The sequence below is a fragment of the Salvelinus fontinalis genome, chromosome 36, assembly GCF_029448725.1.
Source record: "Salvelinus fontinalis isolate EN_2023a chromosome 36, ASM2944872v1, whole genome shotgun sequence".
Taxonomy (NCBI): domain Eukaryota; kingdom Metazoa; phylum Chordata; class Actinopteri; order Salmoniformes; family Salmonidae; genus Salvelinus; species Salvelinus fontinalis.
Genome location: NC_074700.1, coordinates 9022825 through 9044021, shown reverse-complemented (window position 1 = coordinate 9044021; position 21197 = coordinate 9022825). Strand labels below are relative to the sequence as shown.

Here is a 21197-nt window from a genome sequence, read left to right as displayed (position 1 = left end):
GATTCAGTCTGAGGCGGTATGTAGACAGCTACGAAAAATACAGATGACAACTCTCTAGGTAGATAGTGTGGTCTACAGTTTATGAGACAATCTACATCAGGCGAGCAAAACCTTGAGACTTCCTTAGATATCACGCACCAGTTGTTATTTACAAGAACAGTCTGCCGCCTCTTGTCTTACCAGATGCCGCTGTTCTATCTTGCTACATCATCACCTTGATTACCTTCCCTTTATTTAGCACTCAGTAGCCTCAGTCATCAGGCAGTATTTGTTTGTTTTGATTCATGTTCTGTACGCTTATGTTTATCTGCATTTATCATTATTAAACTCACCTTCGGCACCTGCATCCTGACTCCCGGCCTATCAGTGACATTGTCTTATCTTTTTTTATTGTGTGGCTTCAACATATTTTGCACTCAGTTATCAGTTAATTACAACAATTGCAAATAAAATTATTTTAAACTGTCATCCAAGGCAAACGGTGGCTACTGTGAAGAATCTCAAATATAAAATATATTTAGATTTTTTTAAACAATTTTTTTGGTTACTACATGATTCCATATCTGTTATTTCATAGTTCTGATGTCTCCACTACTATTCGACAATGTAGAAAATAGTAAAAATAAAGAAAAACCCTTGAATGAGTAGGTGTGTCCAAACTTTTGACTGGTACTGTATACTTGTACAAAATAACATTTTCCATTTTCTTTAAGGCAGCATTGAATAAGTACAAAGTTATGGTTTAAACATGTCCTAATTGACAATGTAAAATAAACTGCCACTGATGTTCATATACCATACAGCAAAATGTAATAATATTGCACTGGTCTAAATGCAAACCGCACTGTGAATAAGCATAATTGACATAGTGTCTCAATATATTTCTGTCCATCACTGACTCAAAACTACTAACATGATATGGAATAAGTCTTCATTTTAACTGATATGTTAGAATGTAGCAGATGCATTGTTAATGTATTGTACATTTATAAAACAGCAATATCCTTCCTGTTCCAAAGATGTATTGGAACATTTTAACCTAAAATGACAAGTTATACTTGCAGATGTTGACATGGTAAAGCTGTACATAACATTAAGATATGTCATCAAGGTGAGTACTATAGGTCACGTACACAGAGTATACAAAACATTAAGAACACTGGCTCTTTCCATGACATAAGACAAATCAGGTGAAAGCTAAGATCCCGTATTGTTGCCACCTGTTAAATCCACTTCAAAAATCAGTGTAGATGGAAGGGTAGGAGACAGGTTAAAGAAGGATTAAGCCTTGAGACATGGATTGTGTATGTGTGCCAATCAGAGGGTGAATGGGCAAGACAAAAATGTAAGCGCCTTTGAATGTGGTATGGTGCCAGGCGCACTGGTTCGTGTCAAGAAATGCAATGCTGCAGGTTTTTCACGCTCAACAGTTTCCCATGTGTATCAAGAATGGTCCACCACCCAAAGGACATCCAGCCAACTTGACAACTGTGGGAAGCATTGGAATCAAAATGGGCCAGCATCCCTGTGGAACACTTGACACCTTGTGGAGTCCATGCCCTGACGAATTGTGGCTGTTCTGAGGGGGGGGGTGCAACTCAACTAATGTTTTGTATACTCAGTGTATATCATCACCTAAGGCTTATGAACATTGAAATTACAATCTTGCTTTAGTATTTTCACTCAACTGTAAGTGGGGAAAATGCAAAACTCACCCTACTCCCCATAATAGAATAATGGTCACATTTTGTGATCAATTGATTGTTTGGCAGGGTCAACTCCTGGTCTGTTGGCTCAGTAATTTCTCCTCACATCGACTATTTAGTCAATACCCACAGGGCAAAAACTGGTTGAATCAACAACATTTCAACCACAGGATTATGTCTTCATGGTAACCACATTTCAACATATACAAACCTTGTATAAAATGTTGAAGTTAAACCAATGTCAGATCTTTAACTTATAAGAAAAAAACACCAGGCTGGGCAGCACCTCCTACTAGAGAATTGATCCATCTACAGCTACCCTTTGGTCTCCCATCCAGGGTTTTAACCAAGCCCAGCCATGATTAGCTATGATGTTTGACACTGACTATTAACAATGTGCTATCGTGAGAATGATTGTTGAGAGATCTTCACTTCAAAACTAAATAGATTCACTGTTGCTATACGTCATTCCAAAGAGTAGGTTTAACAGAGCAAATTAAAATGGGACCATACATTATCGCTTTTATCCTCAATGGTACTATTTAGGCCTATATTGCATCTGCAACGTCATCAACAGCCATTGTTGGAATTAAACACATAATTCAACTAAAAATAGACAATACAAAATGCCTAGGGTTTCAAGCTCTGGTTGATTTAAAATGTAATGAAATTTAGAAGAACAGGACTAAATCAAATCAAACTTTTAACGTTTGATTTGATTTCGTCCCATTCTTGAACTGAATGATTGAAGTAGAGACATTTAGAAACCCTGACGCTCTTTGGGACCAGACGGGAATACCACTGCCTTTGGAGATTAGAAACAAGCCTGGGTTTATACACAACTCAGTGGGGGTGTATCTTTAGGGGTGACGAAAAGGGACGATTCAGCTCATCCTCGGGTGTTGCAATTGCCCACATACTGGCAGATACAAACTGGCTACTTCCCTGTAGCTCTCCCTTCTATTCCCTCTGTTAATTGTGTCCAGGCAGGGTTCTGTAGCTGTCCTAATAAACATGTCCACAATTCATATAGAGAAGAGAGCAGAAAGCACCACTTTCGGACTCTTCTTTTTGCCAGCCTTCAAATGACTCTCCTTTTGAAGCCCTTTAGAATAGCAAGTACAAAGGGAAATTGGGTTGGAAGGGAACTGGGCCCACTGCATAAAACTTCTTAAGGGTTTAACTTACGGAATAATTTTCCCTTACCTAAGGGAATTGTTTAAGGGCGTTGCATAGAGCCGCTCAAATATTTCCTTAGGTAAGGGCATACTTAAGGGGTTTTACGGTAGTTTGAAGGCACGTATGGCACAAAGAGTATCTGGTTACCATGGAGATGGCCTGATTCAGTGACTGAATGTCTCTTCAAAGAGATCGCTTTCATTTTGTGAGATGGCAAAATAGAACTTCTACAATGAAGACAGGATAACCAAATTGCTTCAGATAACAAACCACTTTCTTGTAGTTACTTTTTTCTCAACTTGTTTATATTACGTCAAGCTAGCTTACAGAGTAGCTGTAGCTAACTAGCCAGCTAGCTTTGTAGCCATGGATTGTGCACCTTCCATTGTTTAGCTAAGTAGCTAGCTGGTTGACGTTTTCCTTTTGTAACCAGAGCAGATGAAATCAACATTCACCTCTATAAATGCTGTTTCCATTGATATCCATACATAATAAGGCAGTTAAGGGACCTCGTGGACACCCTTAACTTTTGTACTAAATTTAAGGGGAAAATTCACAAGTTTTGTGCAACTGACTTAAAGTTACAGGAAAATATGAGGGGGAAATTAACTTAAGATGTTTTATGCAACCGGGCCCAGGGTCTCAAGGGCGAGGGAACAGATAAAAGTTGTCTACCAGGGGGATTATGTCAGTAAACATGTCAGTCAAATCACACGGTTGTCTCTTAGGTCTGATGTCCGGACACAAAACTGTATTGGTTGCCACTGTTCAGGATGGACATGAGACGGTCTTCGTCTATGGAGCTTAAGACGTCCAGGTCGTCAAGGGCGGCCGGCTGGCTGGCGTTGCCGGGGGAACTGTCCATCATGCTCTCGTTCTGGAGCAGGTTGACAATGCTGTTGGGGTAGTTCATCCAGGTGCTGCTGCCACAGCTGATGTGGTGGTTGGCTAGGTCTGCTTGGTTCTGGGCCACGTTGTTGGTGGAGGGTAAGTGGCAGGGTGCCTGAGGGGCCGACGCCTCACTGCTCTTTGGCCCTTCTCCAGCCAGACAACTCTGGCCCAGCATAGCCTGGAAGTCGTCAATGTTTATACTATCTAGAGTCCCGGCCGGTTGTGCCTCAGAAAAGCTGGGGAATTCGGGTAGCTCCTCGTCCACCTTGAACTGGGAGCCTTGGACCCCGAAGCTAGAGGTGGGCTCTGGGGTAGCGGCTGCACTCACCGGCTCCTGGGGACAAACAAATGTGTGGAAAGAAAATCCCTGGAGGTCCGACAGGTTTACGGTGGGAAAGGCCTGGGAGGAGGCAGCTGTGGCTGCAGAGGCCTGTGGGTTGGTGGTGAAGCTGGCCACGGGGGTGGCTTTGGGCTGGGAGTCCAGGGTCAGGCTGTTGAGGAACTTCCAGGTCTCGGCTGTGGTGGAGGCTTCTGCTTTTGGCTGGGTTTGAAACAACTGGCCTGGCTGGGGGCCGTTGTAGTAGGGCTGGGGCTTCACAGAGACGGCACTAGGGGGCGCCACTGGGTTCACTGCAAGAGACAAACAGTCAATGCCGCTGTCCCTTACCCAATTCTGTATACTACCAAATGTACAAATAAACGTAGGGTCTCTAAACAGTAGTATCTATGTTAACTTTTGATAACATATAGAATGTTACATATAGACAAACAACCTTTAACGTATAAATGCACCCATTAATAATAAACAGCTAAATAAATAGTAAGGTTTACCAGGCTGGCTAGCTGCTGGCTTGGCGGTGACTGTTCTCCTGGCAATGTTGAAAGGCCTTGTCCCTGCTGGCATGGCCCCTGGAATTCAAACATACACCATCACACATTAAAACCATCAGAGGACACAGCTGTCTAGTTCAGCGACATGGATCATTTTAGACACTTACCTGACATCAGGGACCCCAGCTTCAGATTCTGTAACATTCCCTCTGTCCGTTTTCTCTTCTCCATCAGTCCATATTCATCTGTACAGTGAAAAATTCTAGAGTTGGCCTGGGTAAAATGTTTTGCATGACAACCACAGGATACAGGAGTTATGCCACAGAAAATAAAGTGGATCGCCATTGTAACGGAAAGGGAAGTGACCTGGGTCGGAGGGCAGGAACTGGAAGTCCATTGGCTCGCTGACCTCACGGTCCGAGGGCCTGCGGAGCTGCATCTTCACTCGGATTGGCTCGGTCAGGTTGGTGTCGCAGTAGGGCGGGGTGTTGAACACAATGGCCACCTGCCTGTGGACGTCCGCCTGGGAGAAGATGCCCTTCCCCTCCCACGAGTCCTGGAAGAACCGCACCTCAATGTCCTCTGTGGAGGGGAGAAAGAATGGGGTGGGAGAGGGGACGGGAAGGAGGAGGGGTGGGACAGTGAGGTGTGAGAGACCTTGGCAACTGCCTTGGTAACATTCTGTAACAACATTCTTTCATTGGCCGCCTTTCCATGTCATACAGGAAGGAGATAGAACCAATGAACTAGGTTAAGTTTAACCAATTAAATAACTGGTTACCAGTGGGCTTATATACACAAGACTTTCAAATCTGTGTCTGGCAAAGAGGAACTACAGAAAAAAAGGCATATATGAACAAAGCCGTTGATGTAAGGTTAAAGAATCTAAAAAGACTCAACTCATTAATGCCAACAAAAATAGAAGCGCGTGTGTGTGACAGACAAACCTTTTTGCACTTTGTCACAAAGTAAGTAGATCTCATCCCCCCCCATGCAGCTTCCAGAGTTTCTGTTCACTCGACAGATCTTCAGTTCTGCTGTGTTGGGTGCTCCTGTGAGACAGAAACGATAGAGATGGAGTGCGAAAGGGGCTTCATAAATTAGTAAAACTGACACGCCGTCAACTGTGAAACATGCATGCATATGTTTTGGCACTGTTTAAACTGTTGGAAGTTCTTCTGAAAATGATGTCCCGCTCTCATGCTCTGTGGTTATAACCCAAAATGTCAACATTTCTTTTCAAGAATTTAAAAAAAAAAAAAAACGCTCTCAAAAGCTGGTTTGAACTGAACGTTGTACTTGGCAGGCTTTGGGTTTTAAATGTACAACATTTGTATATTCGTAAGATCAACTGCCAAAATTGCGGGGTGTGTATGATTGTGTGTGTGTGTGTCAGAGAGGATGTGTGTGAGAGGGTGTGGGAGGAAGGGAAGAGCGTGTAGGCCTATGTGTGTGTAAAGTTACCTGAACAGTACAGATGGTTAGTGTTTTCATAACATTGTCAGACAAGTTTAAAAGCTCTTTGTGTCCACAGAGCCAGGTCTTTTTCCCAATAGTCACACCCATTTAGAATGCCTGAAGCTTTAACAGTACTTAAAAGTGTGTGTGTAAGTGTTATTGATGAGAGTGAGCAGGCCTACTTAAACATTGGGAGCATTAGTAGCTGAATGTTACAGGGACTTCTGTGTTGTTCATGGTGAAAACGTTAAAACGTTCTGATGTAGATCCTTCTGTTTCCGACACTTACAATCAAAGCATAGTATACCTGCAACTTAATGCACTGCTGTTCAAATAGAAAAATATATATTTTGCGCCAAATTTGAGCAAATTCAAAAACTGTGATTCATCACAATTTCCTAATGCCATTAACTCACTTACTTGAAACGTTTGATAGCCCAAATTTGAATATGTATGTATGCAATTTGTTTTGCGTTTTCCTTGATTCTTATCTTTATTCTTTAGTTTTTTCTCCACTTTTTGAGTGATGTTGCTCCCTCTGGGTACTGCTTGTATGTACTGCTTATATTTAGCCTCATACAGAAAATAATAAAAAATTATTGTTCACAATAAAACAGGAACACCCAGGACAGAACAGTGACAGACGAGGGAGTCAGTGTGCACTTAGTGAGCGTTTGGTGTGTGTAGCAGACTCACTGTTGTCGAAGATGGGCTGGGACACCACGGGCTCCAGAGGGCAGAGTTCCCCGGTAGGCAGAGTGATCGAGGCCTGGAAACACAGCCTCACTGCATTTAGGTCAAACTCCTCCCACACGTTCGCCTCAGGAACTGCAGACAAAACAACACATCAGACACAACGCAAATTGGTGTGGCATCGGAGATAGGATACAGTGGGTGTCAGATAGCCAGCCAGTCAGTCAGTCAACAGAGGAAAAATAAATTCCTACTCACACAATATTATTGGAATTAACCAAGGTAAACAAACATGAAAATTAGATTGGAGGAGTGAATTATATAACTGGTATAATGTTATGACAGTGGATTGTCACGTACGGTGTGTGTGTTTTTGGTTTACCTATCCTTTTAGGGGACCAGAAGTACTCACCAGGATAGTAAAACAAGGACAATTCAGACAAGTGGGGACATTTCACCAGTCCCCACAAGGAAAAAGGCTATTTTAAGCATAGGGGTCAGGAGTTAGGGAAAATATAATTTTGAATAGGAATCAATTGTTTGGCCCCCACAAGGATAGTAAAACAAATGTGTGTACACTCACTGTTGAAGGGGTTGTTTTTGGTCTGTAGCCTACAGGAAACTGCCTCGGCCACATCCTTTTTCTTCACACACTGAATGCCCAGGTTCTGAAAACTGAGAGCAGACAGTAAGACAAGGAGTCAGAGTGAACGTGTGTGAAAGTGAGATACTGTAGATATCGATCAAAAGAGGGTGATTATTCAACCCTCCTCTGTTTCTGGCCTTTAAAAACCAAGACTATGTGAAACAATTTATTCCGAATGGTTATATAAATCATTAACTGGTACCCTTTTGTCATCCAAGTATATGTTCTCTATCAAGATGTTGGCAGGTACACACTGCACTAAACAAACATTGTTTCTTTGTATTTCATCACACACCCACCCACTAACAAGTCTGCCCACACACAGGTACACACACATCCACGCCTCTCTAGTAATTTTCACAGACCTGCCCTCACACCCACCCTCAAGCCCCCAACACATACAGAGACCCTCCGTCTAACCTGTGTACTCGTCTCTCCTGCAGGTCTGCCTCATAGTAGCCATGTTTGCAGTCTTTCCCCACTAGTTCATGCGGGTGGGGCTTGTGAGGTGGGTTCTTGGTCACCAAGGAGACGCGGACACGCAGGGGGCCATTGTAGTTGTGCACCTGCATGGGACCAACCAGGTTAGCAGGATGTGTATCATCATTCACCTTAGAATCTCCACCACTTCCTTATCACCTTCAAATCTCGATAAATAAAGTGTCGTAAAGCATGGTGTAGTAGTAATTAGATTGCTCTACCTTGGTTATAACTAGACAAAACGGCTCATTTGTATAACAAATCTTACTTTGATTAATAGTTGATCCATCGACTATCTCAGAATATATGGTGACTTAGCTACAATTATTAAAGGGATACTTCGAGATTTTGGCAATGAGGCCCTTCCATCTACTTCGTAGAGTCAGATGAACTTGTGGACACCATTTTTATGTCTCTGCGTACAGTTTGAAGGAAGTTGCTAACTAGTGCTAGCACAATTGCTACCTAACGCAATGACTGGAAGTCTATGGGTATCCACTACCCATAGACTTTGTCATTGCACTAACACTAGTTAGAGGTCGATTTCTCGAGACCATGCTAACTTCCTTCATACTGGATACAGAGACATAAAAATTGTACCCACGAGTTCATCTGAATCTGGTGAAGGAGATAAAGGGGCTTATTGCCAAAATTCCGAAGTATCCCTTTAAGGTCTCGGAATGAATTCATTACGCTACAGAGTAAGTGTAACGGATGTGAAATGGCTAGCTAGTTAGCGGGTACGCACTAATAGCGTTTCAATCAGTTACGTCACTTGCTCTGAAACCTAGAAGTAGTGTTGCCCCTTGCTCTGCAAGGGCCGCGGCTTTTGTGGAGCGATGGGTAACGACGCTTCGTGGGTGACTGTTGTTGATGTGTGCAGAGGGTCCCTGGTTCGCGCCCGTGTCGGGGCGAGGGGACAGTTTAAAGTTATACTGTTACATAAACAATGGCATGGAATCATTATAAAATGACAGGTTAATTATCTGTATGTCATTAAAGGGCGCCCTCACCTTAATGGCAGGGTGTGTCTTGGTGGTGTCATTGCTCTTCTCTCCCGGGGTGCTTCCCGCAGAGCGTCCCTCACACTTGTACCTGAACCTCATGCCCCTCTGCTTGGGCTGTTCAATGATCTCAATGAAGGGATTACCTGCACACACAGAGACAGAGACAGATATGAGAGAGAGAGAGATATATAAAGAGAGATAGAGAGGGGGGAGACCAATGTAATGAAGGTCATAGTGCATCTCTAAACTATCACAATGTAATGTACCTAAAGCAGTGTTGAGCTTTTGCAACAGCTGTGATTCATCATGTTTGTATGCGTTTTAAAGCAAAGCTGAAGATTCAAGTCAATACATTCATGAGAGAGAAGCCAAAAAGTTGACTCACTGATTGTCACCCATCAACATGAACAGTTGAGAGGAACAGGAAACAGTTACACAGAGTGATAGACATCTCCTTACCTTGGTTCAAAGGGGCCTGTTCCCATCCATACATTCCTAAGGAGATGGGAGGAATTGACAAACATTTACTAGAACAAAGAAATCAGTAAGAAAGGATGATCAATCAAAATCCACAACCTATAATTTCCCTCAACTACTCTCTGATAAGTAAAGGCACACAAGAACTGGTGACATTGAAGATCACAACAGTTCAGCACAGATCTGCGATAGAAATGAATCTCCTCCATATGTAGAAGGGTGTTAACTAACAGTAGAAGTTAATAGGTTTGCATTGAAAACACTGGAGGTTGATCTTAAACACAGTAGCAGACAAGGCATAATCGCTCATAATGTTTGACCTGCCAGGATCGCCCTGAAAGTGTACTGCGAATGAATACTGAAAAGTATTTCGACCGGGACAATAAAAGGTCTCAGATTACATCGCTCCTATTGTGTCTGTGAGCAGTCGGTGTCCAATTTAACACATCTTCACTAAAAGCACTGTCCTGGTTCATGGAAAAAGACTGGAAACTTGATTTGTGGCGCTTGTTCATAGCCCCACCCACCACTGTTTCATGGAAGACTTTTCTTTGAAATGGCCACTCTCTAAGAGAAAGGGATGCCTTCCATGTTTGTCGACCTTGAAGTAAACAACGTAACTTTTCGTAATGTCATATCGTTGTGTGGCTTTATTAACAAGCTATTAACCTATATATGTATGTATAAGCACAAAACATTGATGACGTAGGATCATTTCATAACGTTACATTGCAAACATTTACCCACAGCTAGCATACTTTTATCATTTATTGTATGACGTAATTTTGGGGACAACGGCGTCCCCTTATCAATTAAGTGTCAACATTGTATATCTTGTCATAGACCTACGAGTTAAATATCTCACTGCGGCTAAAGTCAAATATCTTGGAGAATCACGTAAGCGCTTGACTGCCGCACTACTCTAATGTTTGGATTTTAAATAATGTTTTAAAGCATCCATAATGAACATAGACCATGATATGTTCTACTAGATATGATGTGCAGTTCTAGAACTATAGCCTAATAGACGTACGCCTATCTACTTCCTAGTACAGTGCTGGCAAGTCAGCGCCAATTATCTCCATTATTTTGTATTGACTCTTCCTGATGTAGTACAAAACCAATAGTATGCGGGCTTCACCCTTGTGCGCAAACAAATTGCTACGTTTCACACGAGACTCCAGCATGCATTTACCTTGAGGATCAGTTTGTAAACAAACTTACCATCCATTTCCAACGTCGGCCACCGTGATTAATCGAATAGCCTTTTCCCTATAGGTTGTTTGTCCCTTAAACACAGCGTTACCTTCTCTTGACAGCTTGTTCTTTCGCCACCCCCAACTTCGAGTCTCCAATTCAACTTACCACCTCCCCCTCAAATGGTGCGGAAATACCCAAATGACGTAGGCCTATGTTTAAAAGGCAATCTGTAATTGCTACATCAATTTTTGGATTTCTAATTCATTATATGTACCCATCGATTCTTGAAAATGTAACTTAGAAATTGCCTCATGAGCTTAGTTCAACTCTCCAAACCCCATCGAAACCCAAAATATAAGCTTGTTTTCCTCAAAATTGTGTGAACAATTTAAACACTGTAGCCTCGAAACATGGATAAACAAAAGGTTGATATCATGGATGGTCAGTCGTTGCATCAATCGCTCTGTCTATGAATTTGAAAATGCTCTAATTTCTTCAGCCCCATCCCTCAGCTTTCTACCATAACAGAGGAAGGGAAACACTTTAATTTGTTTTACTGCTTATTGGTGCTTTAAAACTATATAGTACAATGGCAAACAAGTAGCCTACACAAATCATATTCCGTTTTTTTAATTAAACATGAAATCTTGAACGAATCCAATTTACCGAAATAGCGCTGTAACAGTAATCCAAATGCAAATATATATATATATACAGTCAGGGGTGGAAAAAGTACCCAATTGTCATACTTGAATAAAGGTAAAGATACCTTAATAGAAAATGTGAAAGTCACTCAGTAAAATACTACTTGAGTAAAAGTCTAAAAGTATTTGATTTTAAATGTACTTAAATATCAAAAGTAAATAGAATTACTAAAATATACTTACGTATCGAAAGTAAAAGTACAAATATTAAAAAATTCCTTATATTAAGCAAACCAGACAGCACAATTTCAAAGTTTCTTCAAGTGCAGTCGCAAAAGCCATCAAGCGCTATGATGAAACTGGCTTTCATGAGGACCGACACAGGAAATACAGAGTTACCTCTGCAGAGGATAAGTTCAATAGAGTTACCAGCCTCAGAAATTGCAGCCCAAATAAATGCTTCACAGAGTTCAAGTAACAGACACATCTCAACATCAACTGTTCAGAGGAGACTGCGTGAATCAGGCCTTCATGGTCGAAATTTCTGCAAAGAAACCACTACTAAAGGACATCAATAAGAAGAAGAGACTTGCTTGGGCAAAGAAATACGAGCGCCGAACATTAGACTGGATGAAATCTGTCCTAAGGTCTGATGAGTCCAAATTTGAGATTTTTGGTTCTAACTGTCTTTGTGAGATGCAGAGTAGGTGAACGGATGATCGACGTATGTGTGGTTCCCACCGTGAAACATGGAGGAGGAGGTGTGATGGTGTGGGGGTGCTTTGCTGGTGACACTGTCTGTGATTTATTTATAATTCAAGGCACACTTAACCATCATGACTACCACAGCATTATGCAGCAATATGCCATCCCATCTGGCTTGTGCTTAATGGGAATATAATTTGTTTTTAAACAGGACAATGACCCAACACAGCTCCAGTCTGTGTAAGGGCTATTTGACCAAGAAGGAAAGTGATGGAGTGCTGCATCAGATAACCTGGCCTCCACAATCACCCGACCTCAACCCAATTGAGATGGTTTGGGATGAGTTCGACTGCAGAATGAAGGAAAAGCAGCAAACAACTGCTCAGCATATGTGGGAACTACTCCAAGACTGTTGGAAAAGCATTCCAGGCGAAGCTGGTTGAGAGAATGCCAAGAGTGTGCAAAGCTGTCATCAAGGCAAAGGGTAACTACTTTGAAGAATCTCAAATATATTTAGATTTGTTTAACACTTTTCTTGATTACTGCATGAGTCCATATGTGTTTTTTCATAGTTTGAATGTCTTCACTATTATTCTACAATATAGAAAATAGTATACCTAGGATAGGATAAAGTAATCCTTCTGACCCCCCCCCCCTTAAAAGATTTAGATGCACTATTGTAAAGTGGCTGTTCCACTGGATATCTTAAGGTGAATGCACCAATTTGTAAGTCGCTCTGGATAAGAGCGTCTGCTAAATGATTTAAATGTAAATGTAAATGTAGTAAAAATAAAGAAAAACCCTTGAAAGAGTAGGTGTGCCCAAACCTTTGACTGGTACACCGAATGTATTTACAGAAGATATAGGCCTACTGAGAATATGTACAGCAGTAGATATATTAGAGTAAGCTATGTCAAGAATCCAGTGGGCCCTATATTAATAAATACGCAGTGTGTATATACAGTGTACCTAAAATGTTTCCTATTTTGTTGCATTACAACCTGTAACTTAAATGGATTTTTATTTGGATTTCATGTAATGGACATACACAAAATAGTCCAAATTGGTGAATTGAAATGAAAAAAAGTACTTGTTTAAAAAAAATAAAAAATAAAAAATGGAAAAGTGGTGCGTGCATATGTATTCACCACCTTCGCTATGAAGCCCCTAAATAAGATCTGGTGCAACCAATTACCTTCAGAAGTCACATAATTAGTTAAATAAAGTCCACCAGTGTGCAATCTAAGTGTCACATGATCTGTCACATGATCTCAGTATATGTACACCTGTTCTGAAAGGCCCCAGAGTCTGTAACACCACTAAGTAAGGGACACCACCAAATGTCACCATGAAGACTAAGGAGCTCTCCAAACAGGTCAGGGACAAAGTTGTGGAGAAGTACAGATCAGTGTTGGGTTATAATAAAATATCTGAAACTTTGAACATCCCACGGAGCACCATTAAATACATTATTAAAAAATGGAAAGAATATGGCACCACAACAAACCTGCCAAGGGAGGGCCGCATACCAAAACTCACTGACCAGGCATGGAGGGTATTAATCAGAGAGGCAACAAAGAGACCAAAGATAACCCTGAAGGAGCTGCAAAGCTCCACAGTGGAGATAGGAGTATCTGTCCGTAGGACCACTAAGCCGTACACTCCACAGAGCTGGGCTTTACAGAAGAGTGGCCAGAAATAAGCCATTGCTTAAAGAAAAAAATAAGCAAACACGTTTGGTGTTTGCCAAAAGACATGTGGAACAAATTGCAAAAATCGCTGAAGTTGGAGACTTATATCTCCCTCACTAACTTTAAGCATCAGCTATCTGAGCAGCTTACAGATCGCTGCAGCTGTACATAGCCCATCTGTAAATAGCCCATCTGTCAATAGCCCATCCAACTACCTACCTCATCCCCATATTGTTTTTATTAACTTTTTTGCTCTTTTGCACACCAGTATCTCTACTTCCACATCATCATCTGCACATGTCATCTGCACACATCATCTGGAAACACTTTGTTGCTTTTATGAATTTTGTCATACTGCTTTTTGTTCTATGTTGCTCTGTCTGTATGCTACGTCTTGCTTGTCCTATGTTGCTCTGCGTGTGCTCACTGCTCAATGATCGTTTATATTGTAATTGTTTTTAATAACCTGCCCAGGGACTGCGGTTGAAAATTAGCCGGCTGGCTAAAACCGGCACTTTTACTAAAACGTTGATTAATGTGCACTGTCCCTGTAAAAATAAAATAAACTCAACTCAACATCTATTTTATTTTTTTTTCTTCTTTTTTTCCTGGGTCACTATATCTATTTTGCCAATTGGATCGATCCGCTCTACCACACGGAACCCCACTAATCTACCGACGGAAACGAACGAGGTGACAAAAAAAAATAATAATAAAAAAATAATAAAAACAGACCTCCATCCTATGTTATCTTGCTACCGATAGCCAGCTACCCGGCCAGCTGTCTGGATCGCCGTGACCCCAACCAACCTCTACTCACTGGACCCTTATGATCACTCGATTAAGCATGCCTCTCCTTAATGTAAATATGCCTTGTCCATTGCTGTTCTGGTTAGTGTTTAATGGCTTATTTCACTGTAGAGCCTCTAGCCCTGCTCACTATATATCCAACCTCTCAGTTCCAACACCCACATATGCGATGACATCACCTGGTTTCAATGATGTTTCTAGAGACTATATCTCTCTCATCATCACCCATTACCTAGGTTTACCTCCACTGTATTCACATCCTACCATACCTTTGTCTGTACATTATTCCTTGAAGCTATTTTATCGCCCCCAGAAACTTCCTTTTACTCTCTGTTCTAGACGTTCTAAACGACCAATTCTCATAGCTTTTAGTCGTACCCTTATCCTACTCCTCCTCTGTTCCTCCGGTGATGTAGAGGTGAATCCAGGCCCTGCAGTACCTCGCTCCACTCCTATTCCCCAGGCGCTCTCTTTTGATGACTTCTGTAACCGTAATAGCCTTGGTTTCATGCATGTTAACATTAGAAGCCTCCTCCCTAAGTTTGTTTTGTTCACTGCTTTAGCACACTCTGCCAACCCAGATGTTTTAGCCGTGTCTGAATCCTGGCTTAGGAAGACCACCAAAAATTCGGACATTTTCATCCCTAACTACAAGATTTTCAGACAAGATAGAACGGCCAAAGGGGGCGGTGTTGCAATCTACTGCAAGGATTGCCTGCAGAGTTCTGTTTTACTATCCAGGTCTGTTCCGAAACAATTTGAACTCCTACTTTTAAAAATCCACCTCTCTAAAAACAAGTCTCTCACTGTTGCCGCCTGCTATAGACCACCCTCTGCCCCCAGCTGTGCTCTGGACACCATATGTGAACTGATTGCCCCCCATCTATCTTCAGAGCTTGTGCTGCTAGGCGACCTAAATTGGAACATGCTTAACACCCCAGCCATCCTACAATCTAAGCTTGATGCCCTCAATCTCACACAAATTATCAATGAACCTACCAGGTATCACCCCAATTCCGTAAACACGGGTACCCTCATAGACATCATCCTAACCAACTTGCCCTCCAAATACACCTCTGCTGTTTTCAACCAAGATCTCAGCGATCACTGCCTCATTGCCTGTATCCGTAATGGGTCAGCGATCAAACGACCTCCACTCATCACTGTCAAACTCTCCCTGAAACACTTCAGCGAGCAGGCCTTTCTAATCGACCTGGCCGAGGTATCCTGGAAGGATATTGATCTCATCCCGTCAGTAGAGGATGCCTGGATATTTTTTTTAAATGCCTTCCTCATCATCTTGAATAAGCATGCCCCATTCAAGAAATTTAGAACCAGGAACAGATATAGCCCTTGGTTCTCTCCTGACCTGACTGCCCTTAACCAACAGAAAAACATCCTATGGCGTTCTGCACTAGCATCGAACAGCCCCCGTGATATGCAACTTTTCAGGGAAGCTAGAAACCAGTATACACAGGCAGTTAGAAAAGCCAAGGCTAGCTTTTTCAAGCAGAAATTTGCATCCTGCAACACAAACTCAAAAAAGTTCTGGGACACTGTAAAGTCCATGGAGAATAAGAACACCTCCTCCCAGCTTCCAACTGCACTGAAGATAGGAAATACTGTCACCACCGACAAATCCATTATAATTGAGAATTTCAATAAGCATTTTTCTACGGCTGGCCATGCTTTCCACCTGGCTACCCCTACCCCGGTCAACAGCACTGCCCTCCCCTCTGCTACTCGCCCAAGCCTTCCCCATTTCTCTTTCTCCCAAATACAGTCAGCTGATGTTCTGAAAGAGCTGCAAAATCTGGACCCTTACAAATCAGCCGGGCTAGATAATCTGGACCCTTTCTTTCTAAAACTATCTGCTGAAATTGTTGCCACCCCTATTACCAGCCTTTTCAACCTCTCTTTCGTGTCGTCTGAGATTCCCAAAGATTGGAAAGCAGCTGCGGTTATCCCCCTCTTCAAAGGGGGAGACACTCTAGACCCAAACTGCTACAGACCTATATCTATCCTACCCTGCCTTTCTAAGGTCTTCGAAAGCCAAGTCAACAAACAGATTACCGACCATCTCGAATCCCACCATACCTTCTCCGCTATGCAATCTGGTTTCAGAGCTGGTCATGGGTGCACCTCAGCCACGCTCAAGGTCATAAACGATATCTTAACCGCTATCGATAGGAAACAGTACTGTGCAGCCATTTTCATTGACCTGGCCAAGGCTTTTGACTCTGTCAATCACCACATCCTCATCGGCAGACTCGACAGCCTTGGTTTCTCTAATGATTGCCTCGCCTGGTTCACCAACTACTTCTCTGATCGAGTTCAGTGTGTCAAATCGGAGGGTCTGTTGTCCGGACCTCTGGCAGTCTCTATGGGGATGCCACAGGGTTCAATTATTGGACCGACTCTCTTCTCTGTATACATCAATGATGTCGCTCTTGCTGCTGGTGAGTCTCTGATCCACCTCTACGCAGACGACACTATTCTGTATACTTCTGGCCCTTCTCTTGACACTGTGTTAACAACCCTCCAGGCGAGCTTCAATGCCATACAACTCTCCTTCCGTGGCCTCCAATTGCTCTTAAATACAAGTAAAACTAAATGCATGCTCTTCAACCGATCGCTGCCTGCACCTGCCCGCCTGTCCAGCATCACTACTCTGGACAGCTCTGACTTAGAATATGTGGACAACTACAAATACCTAGGTGTCTGGTTAGACTGTAAACTCTCCTTCCAGACTCACATCAAGCATCTCCAATCCAAAGTTAAATCTAGAATCGGCTTCCTATTCCGCAACAAAGCATCCTTCACTCATGCTGCCAAACATACCCTTGTAAAACTGACCATCCTACCAATCCTCGACTTCGGTGATGTAATTTACAAAATAGCCTCCAAAACCCTACTCAATAAATTGGATGCAGTCTATCACAGTGCCATCCGTTTTGTCACCAAAGCCCCATATACTACCCACCACTGCGACCTGTACGCTCTGGTTGGCTGGCCCTCGCTTCACACTCGTCGCCAAACCCACTGGCTCCAGGTCATCTACAAGACCCTGCTAGGTAAAGTCCCCCCTTATCTCAGCTCGCTGGTCACCATAGCAACGCCCACCCGTAGCACGCGCTCCAGCAGGTATATCTCTCTGGTCACCCCCAAAACCAATTCTTCCTTTGGCCGCCTCTCCTTCCAGTTCTCTGCTGCCAATGACTGGAACGAACTACAAAAATCTCTGAAACTGGAAACACTTATCTCCCTCACTATCTTTAAGCACCAGCTGTCAGAGCAGCTCATAGATTACTGCACCTGTACATAGCCCATCTATAATTTAGCCCAAACAACTACCTCTTTACCTACTGTATTTATTTATTTTGCTCCTTTGCACCCCATTATTTCTATCTCTACTTTGCACCTTCTTCCACTGCAAACCAACCATTCCAGTGTTATTTTTTACTTGCTATATTGTATTTACTTCGCCACCATGGCCTTTTTATATTTTTATTTATTTATATATATATTTTGTTTGCCTTCACCTCCCTTATCTCACCTCACTTGCTCATATTGTATATAGACTTATTTTTCACTGTATTATTGACTGTATGTTTGTTTTACTCCATGTGTAACTATGTGTTGTTGTATGTGTCGAACTGCTTTGCTTGATCTTGGCCAGGTCGCAATTGTAAATGAGAACGTGTTCTCAATTTGCCTACCTGGTTAAATAAAGGTGAAATAAAATAAATAAATAAATCACTCGTGTTAATTTGCTAAATTGTAATTACTTCGCTACTATGGCCTATTTATTGCCTACCTCCTTACTCCATTTGCACACACTGTGTACAGATCTTTCTATAGTATTATTCACTGTACTTTTGTTTATCCCATGTGTAACTCTGTGTTGTTGTTTTTTGTCACACTGCTTTGCTTTATCTTGGCCAGGTCGCAGTTGTAAATGAGAACTTGTTCTCAACTGGCCTACCTGGTTAAATAAAGGTGAAGTAAAAAATAAATGTTTTTCATCTGCAGGGACTGGGAAACTGGTCAGAATTGAAGGAATGATGGATGCCGCTAAAATCAGGGAAATTCTTGAGGGAAACCTGTTTGTCTTCCAGAGATTTGAGACTGGGACGAGGGTTCACCTTCCAGCAGGACAATGACCCTAAGCATACTGCTAAAGCAACACTCGAGTGGTTTAAGGGGAAACATTTAAATGTTTTGGAATGGCCTAGTCAAAGCCCAGACCTCAATCCAATTGAGAATCTGTGGTATAAAAATATTTAGCATCTTCAATGTGGTAAGCATGTTGTGTAAATCAAATAACACAAACCCCCAAAAATCTATTTTAATTCCAGGTTGTAAAGCAACAAAATAGGAAAAATGTGAAGGGGGTGAATACTTTCGCAAGCCACTGTATGTATTTGAATGGTGTGTATAGACAATATGGACAGTAGCATGTGTGAATAGAAAAGTTGTGTACAGCAGTAGTTACATAGGATGAGCCACGACTAAAATGCAGTATATGCATATGGAGAAAGAAATTCAGGTGACCAGTGTTAAATCAGTCTCTATGTACAGTGCATTTGGAAACTATTCAGACCCCTTTAATTTTTCCACATTTTGTTACTTTACAGCCTTATTCTAAAATGTATTAAATCGTTTTTTCCCCCAGAGACGTTCGATCTGGTTCAAGTCCGGCCTCTGGCTTGGCCACTCAAGGACATTCAGAGACTTGTCCCGAAGCCACTCCTGCGTTGTCTTGGCTGTGTGCTTAGGGTCATTGTTCTGTTGGAAGGTGAACCTTCGCCCCAGTCTGAGGTCCTGAGCGCTTTAGAGCAGGTTTTCATCAAGGATCTCTATACTTTGCTCCATTTATCTTTCCCTCAATCCTGACTAGTCTCCCAGTCCTTGCCGCTGAAAAACATCCCCACAGCATGATACTGCCACCACCATGTTTCACCGTAGGGATGGTGGCAGGTTTCCTCCAGACGTAACGCTTGTCATTCAGGCTAGAGAGTTCAATCTTGGTTTCATAAGACTAGAGAATCTTGTTTATCATGATCTGAGAGTCCTTTAGGTGCCTTTTGGCAAACTATGAGTGGGCTGTCATGTGCCTTTTACTGAGGAGTGGCTTCTGTTTGGCCACTGTACCATAAAGGCTTGATTGCTGGAGTGCTGCAGAGATGGTTGTCCTTCTGGAAGGTTCTCCCATCTCCACAGAGGAACTCTGGAGCTCTTTCAGAGTGACCATCGGGTTCTTGGTCACCTCCCTGACCAAGGCCCTTCTTCCCCGATTGCTCTGTTTGGGCGGGTGGCCAGCTCTAGGAAGAGTCTTGTTGGTTCCAAACTTCTTCCATTTAAGAATGATGAAGGCCACTGTGTTCTATGGGACCTTCAATGATGCAGAAATGTTTTGGTACCCTACCCCAGATCTGTGCCTCGACACAATCCTGTCTCGGGGCTCTACAGACAATTCCTTCGACCTCATGGCTTGGTTTTTGCTCTGACTGGCACTGTCAACTGTGGGACCATATATAAACAGGTGTGGGTCTTTCCAAATCATGTCCAATCAATTGAATTTTCCACAGGTGGACTCCAATTAAGTTGTAGAAACATCTCAAGGATGATCAATGGAAACAGGATGCACCTGAGCTCAATTTTGAGTCTCATAGCAAAGGGTCTGAATACTTATGTAAATAAGGTATTTCTATTTTTCATTATGGGGTATTGTGTGTAGATTGAGTACATTTTTTATTTCATCAATTTTAGAATAAGGCTGTAACATAACAAAATGTGGAAAAAGGGAAGGGGTCTGAATACTTTCCGAATGCAGTCTCAAAGGTGCAGGGTAGAGTACCAAGTTGTAATCGGTTAGTGACCGTGTCTAAAGTTCAGGACAGGGCGGAGGTTAGCTGGTGATGACTGTTTAACAGTCTGATTGCCTGGAGATTGAAGCTGTCTCCTCCTTCTGGAAGTTAGCGGAGTGAATATGCCGTGGCTCAGGTGGCTGAAGTCCTTATTCAACGAGGTTTAGGGCAATTTACAGCCGTATTAGTTGTATGTTACATTCTATTCTATTTTATTATTTTAGCCTATATTAAAGGCATGTTAATATGTTGAAGCTGAGTAGAGACGTCAGAGACTAGGTCAGCAAGGCAGAATACAGTGGTTTTGTATATACAACTGGGCCAGTAGACCTACAGGCATGTGCTATCACTATACTATACAAAAAAAAGGTAAAGTCCTTATTGTACCTACATGTAGTGTGGGTCGTGCTAAAATACATGTACCTGTATATGTTCTTTATAGAACACAAATTGGTACTGTCTTCAAGCGAGTTAAAAGGGGAAAGTCACCAGTGTGCGCGTTTATCCTCGTGCGCTCTTGGATCATGCGCCAAAAGGCCAAGAGAGAGCGCCAAAAGCCACGTTTAGAAGCGGGAGCTGGCCCATCACACTCTCTCCAGTCTCTACTAGCTCACTCAGAAAGTCAACTCAACTCCAAGAGGTATAAAATGTTTCACTCCAGGAGGAATAGAATCCGGTCAGTCTATAAGATTGACAGTATTTATATCAATGAAATTCACCATTGATTTTGAAGTGATTTACAAATCTAGGCGACCCTGTGAGATGTATTTCATTGTTACTGAATTATTTACTCATTTGTTTAGGTTTCTGCTTTAACCAAGAATAACATAAGAGTGCATTTATTATAGTTTGGTTAAGTGCCTTGATCAAGGGCATAACGTTACTTTTTCATTTATAGGCTACGTGGAG

General features: G+C 42.2%; 1 protein-coding gene across 1 annotated transcript; it reads right to left on the bottom strand.

Annotated features, from left to right (window-relative positions):
• Positions 1-367: 367 nt before the first annotated feature.
• On the bottom strand, positions 368-10749 carry LOC129835186 (transcription factor p65-like). Its single transcript, XM_055900623.1, has 11 exons — positions 10593-10749; positions 9351-9386; positions 8898-9034; positions 7825-7970; positions 7342-7433; positions 6762-6893; positions 5555-5659; positions 4974-5189; positions 4775-4852; positions 4608-4685; positions 368-4406 (listed from the first exon to the last, which is right to left on the bottom strand). Exons 1-11 carry the CDS (start codon positions 10597-10599, stop codon positions 3610-3612), a joined length of 1824 nt encoding a protein of 607 aa, XP_055756598.1. The 5' UTR covers positions 10600-10749; the 3' UTR covers positions 368-3609.
• Between the last annotated feature and the right edge of the window lie 10448 nt (positions 10750-21197).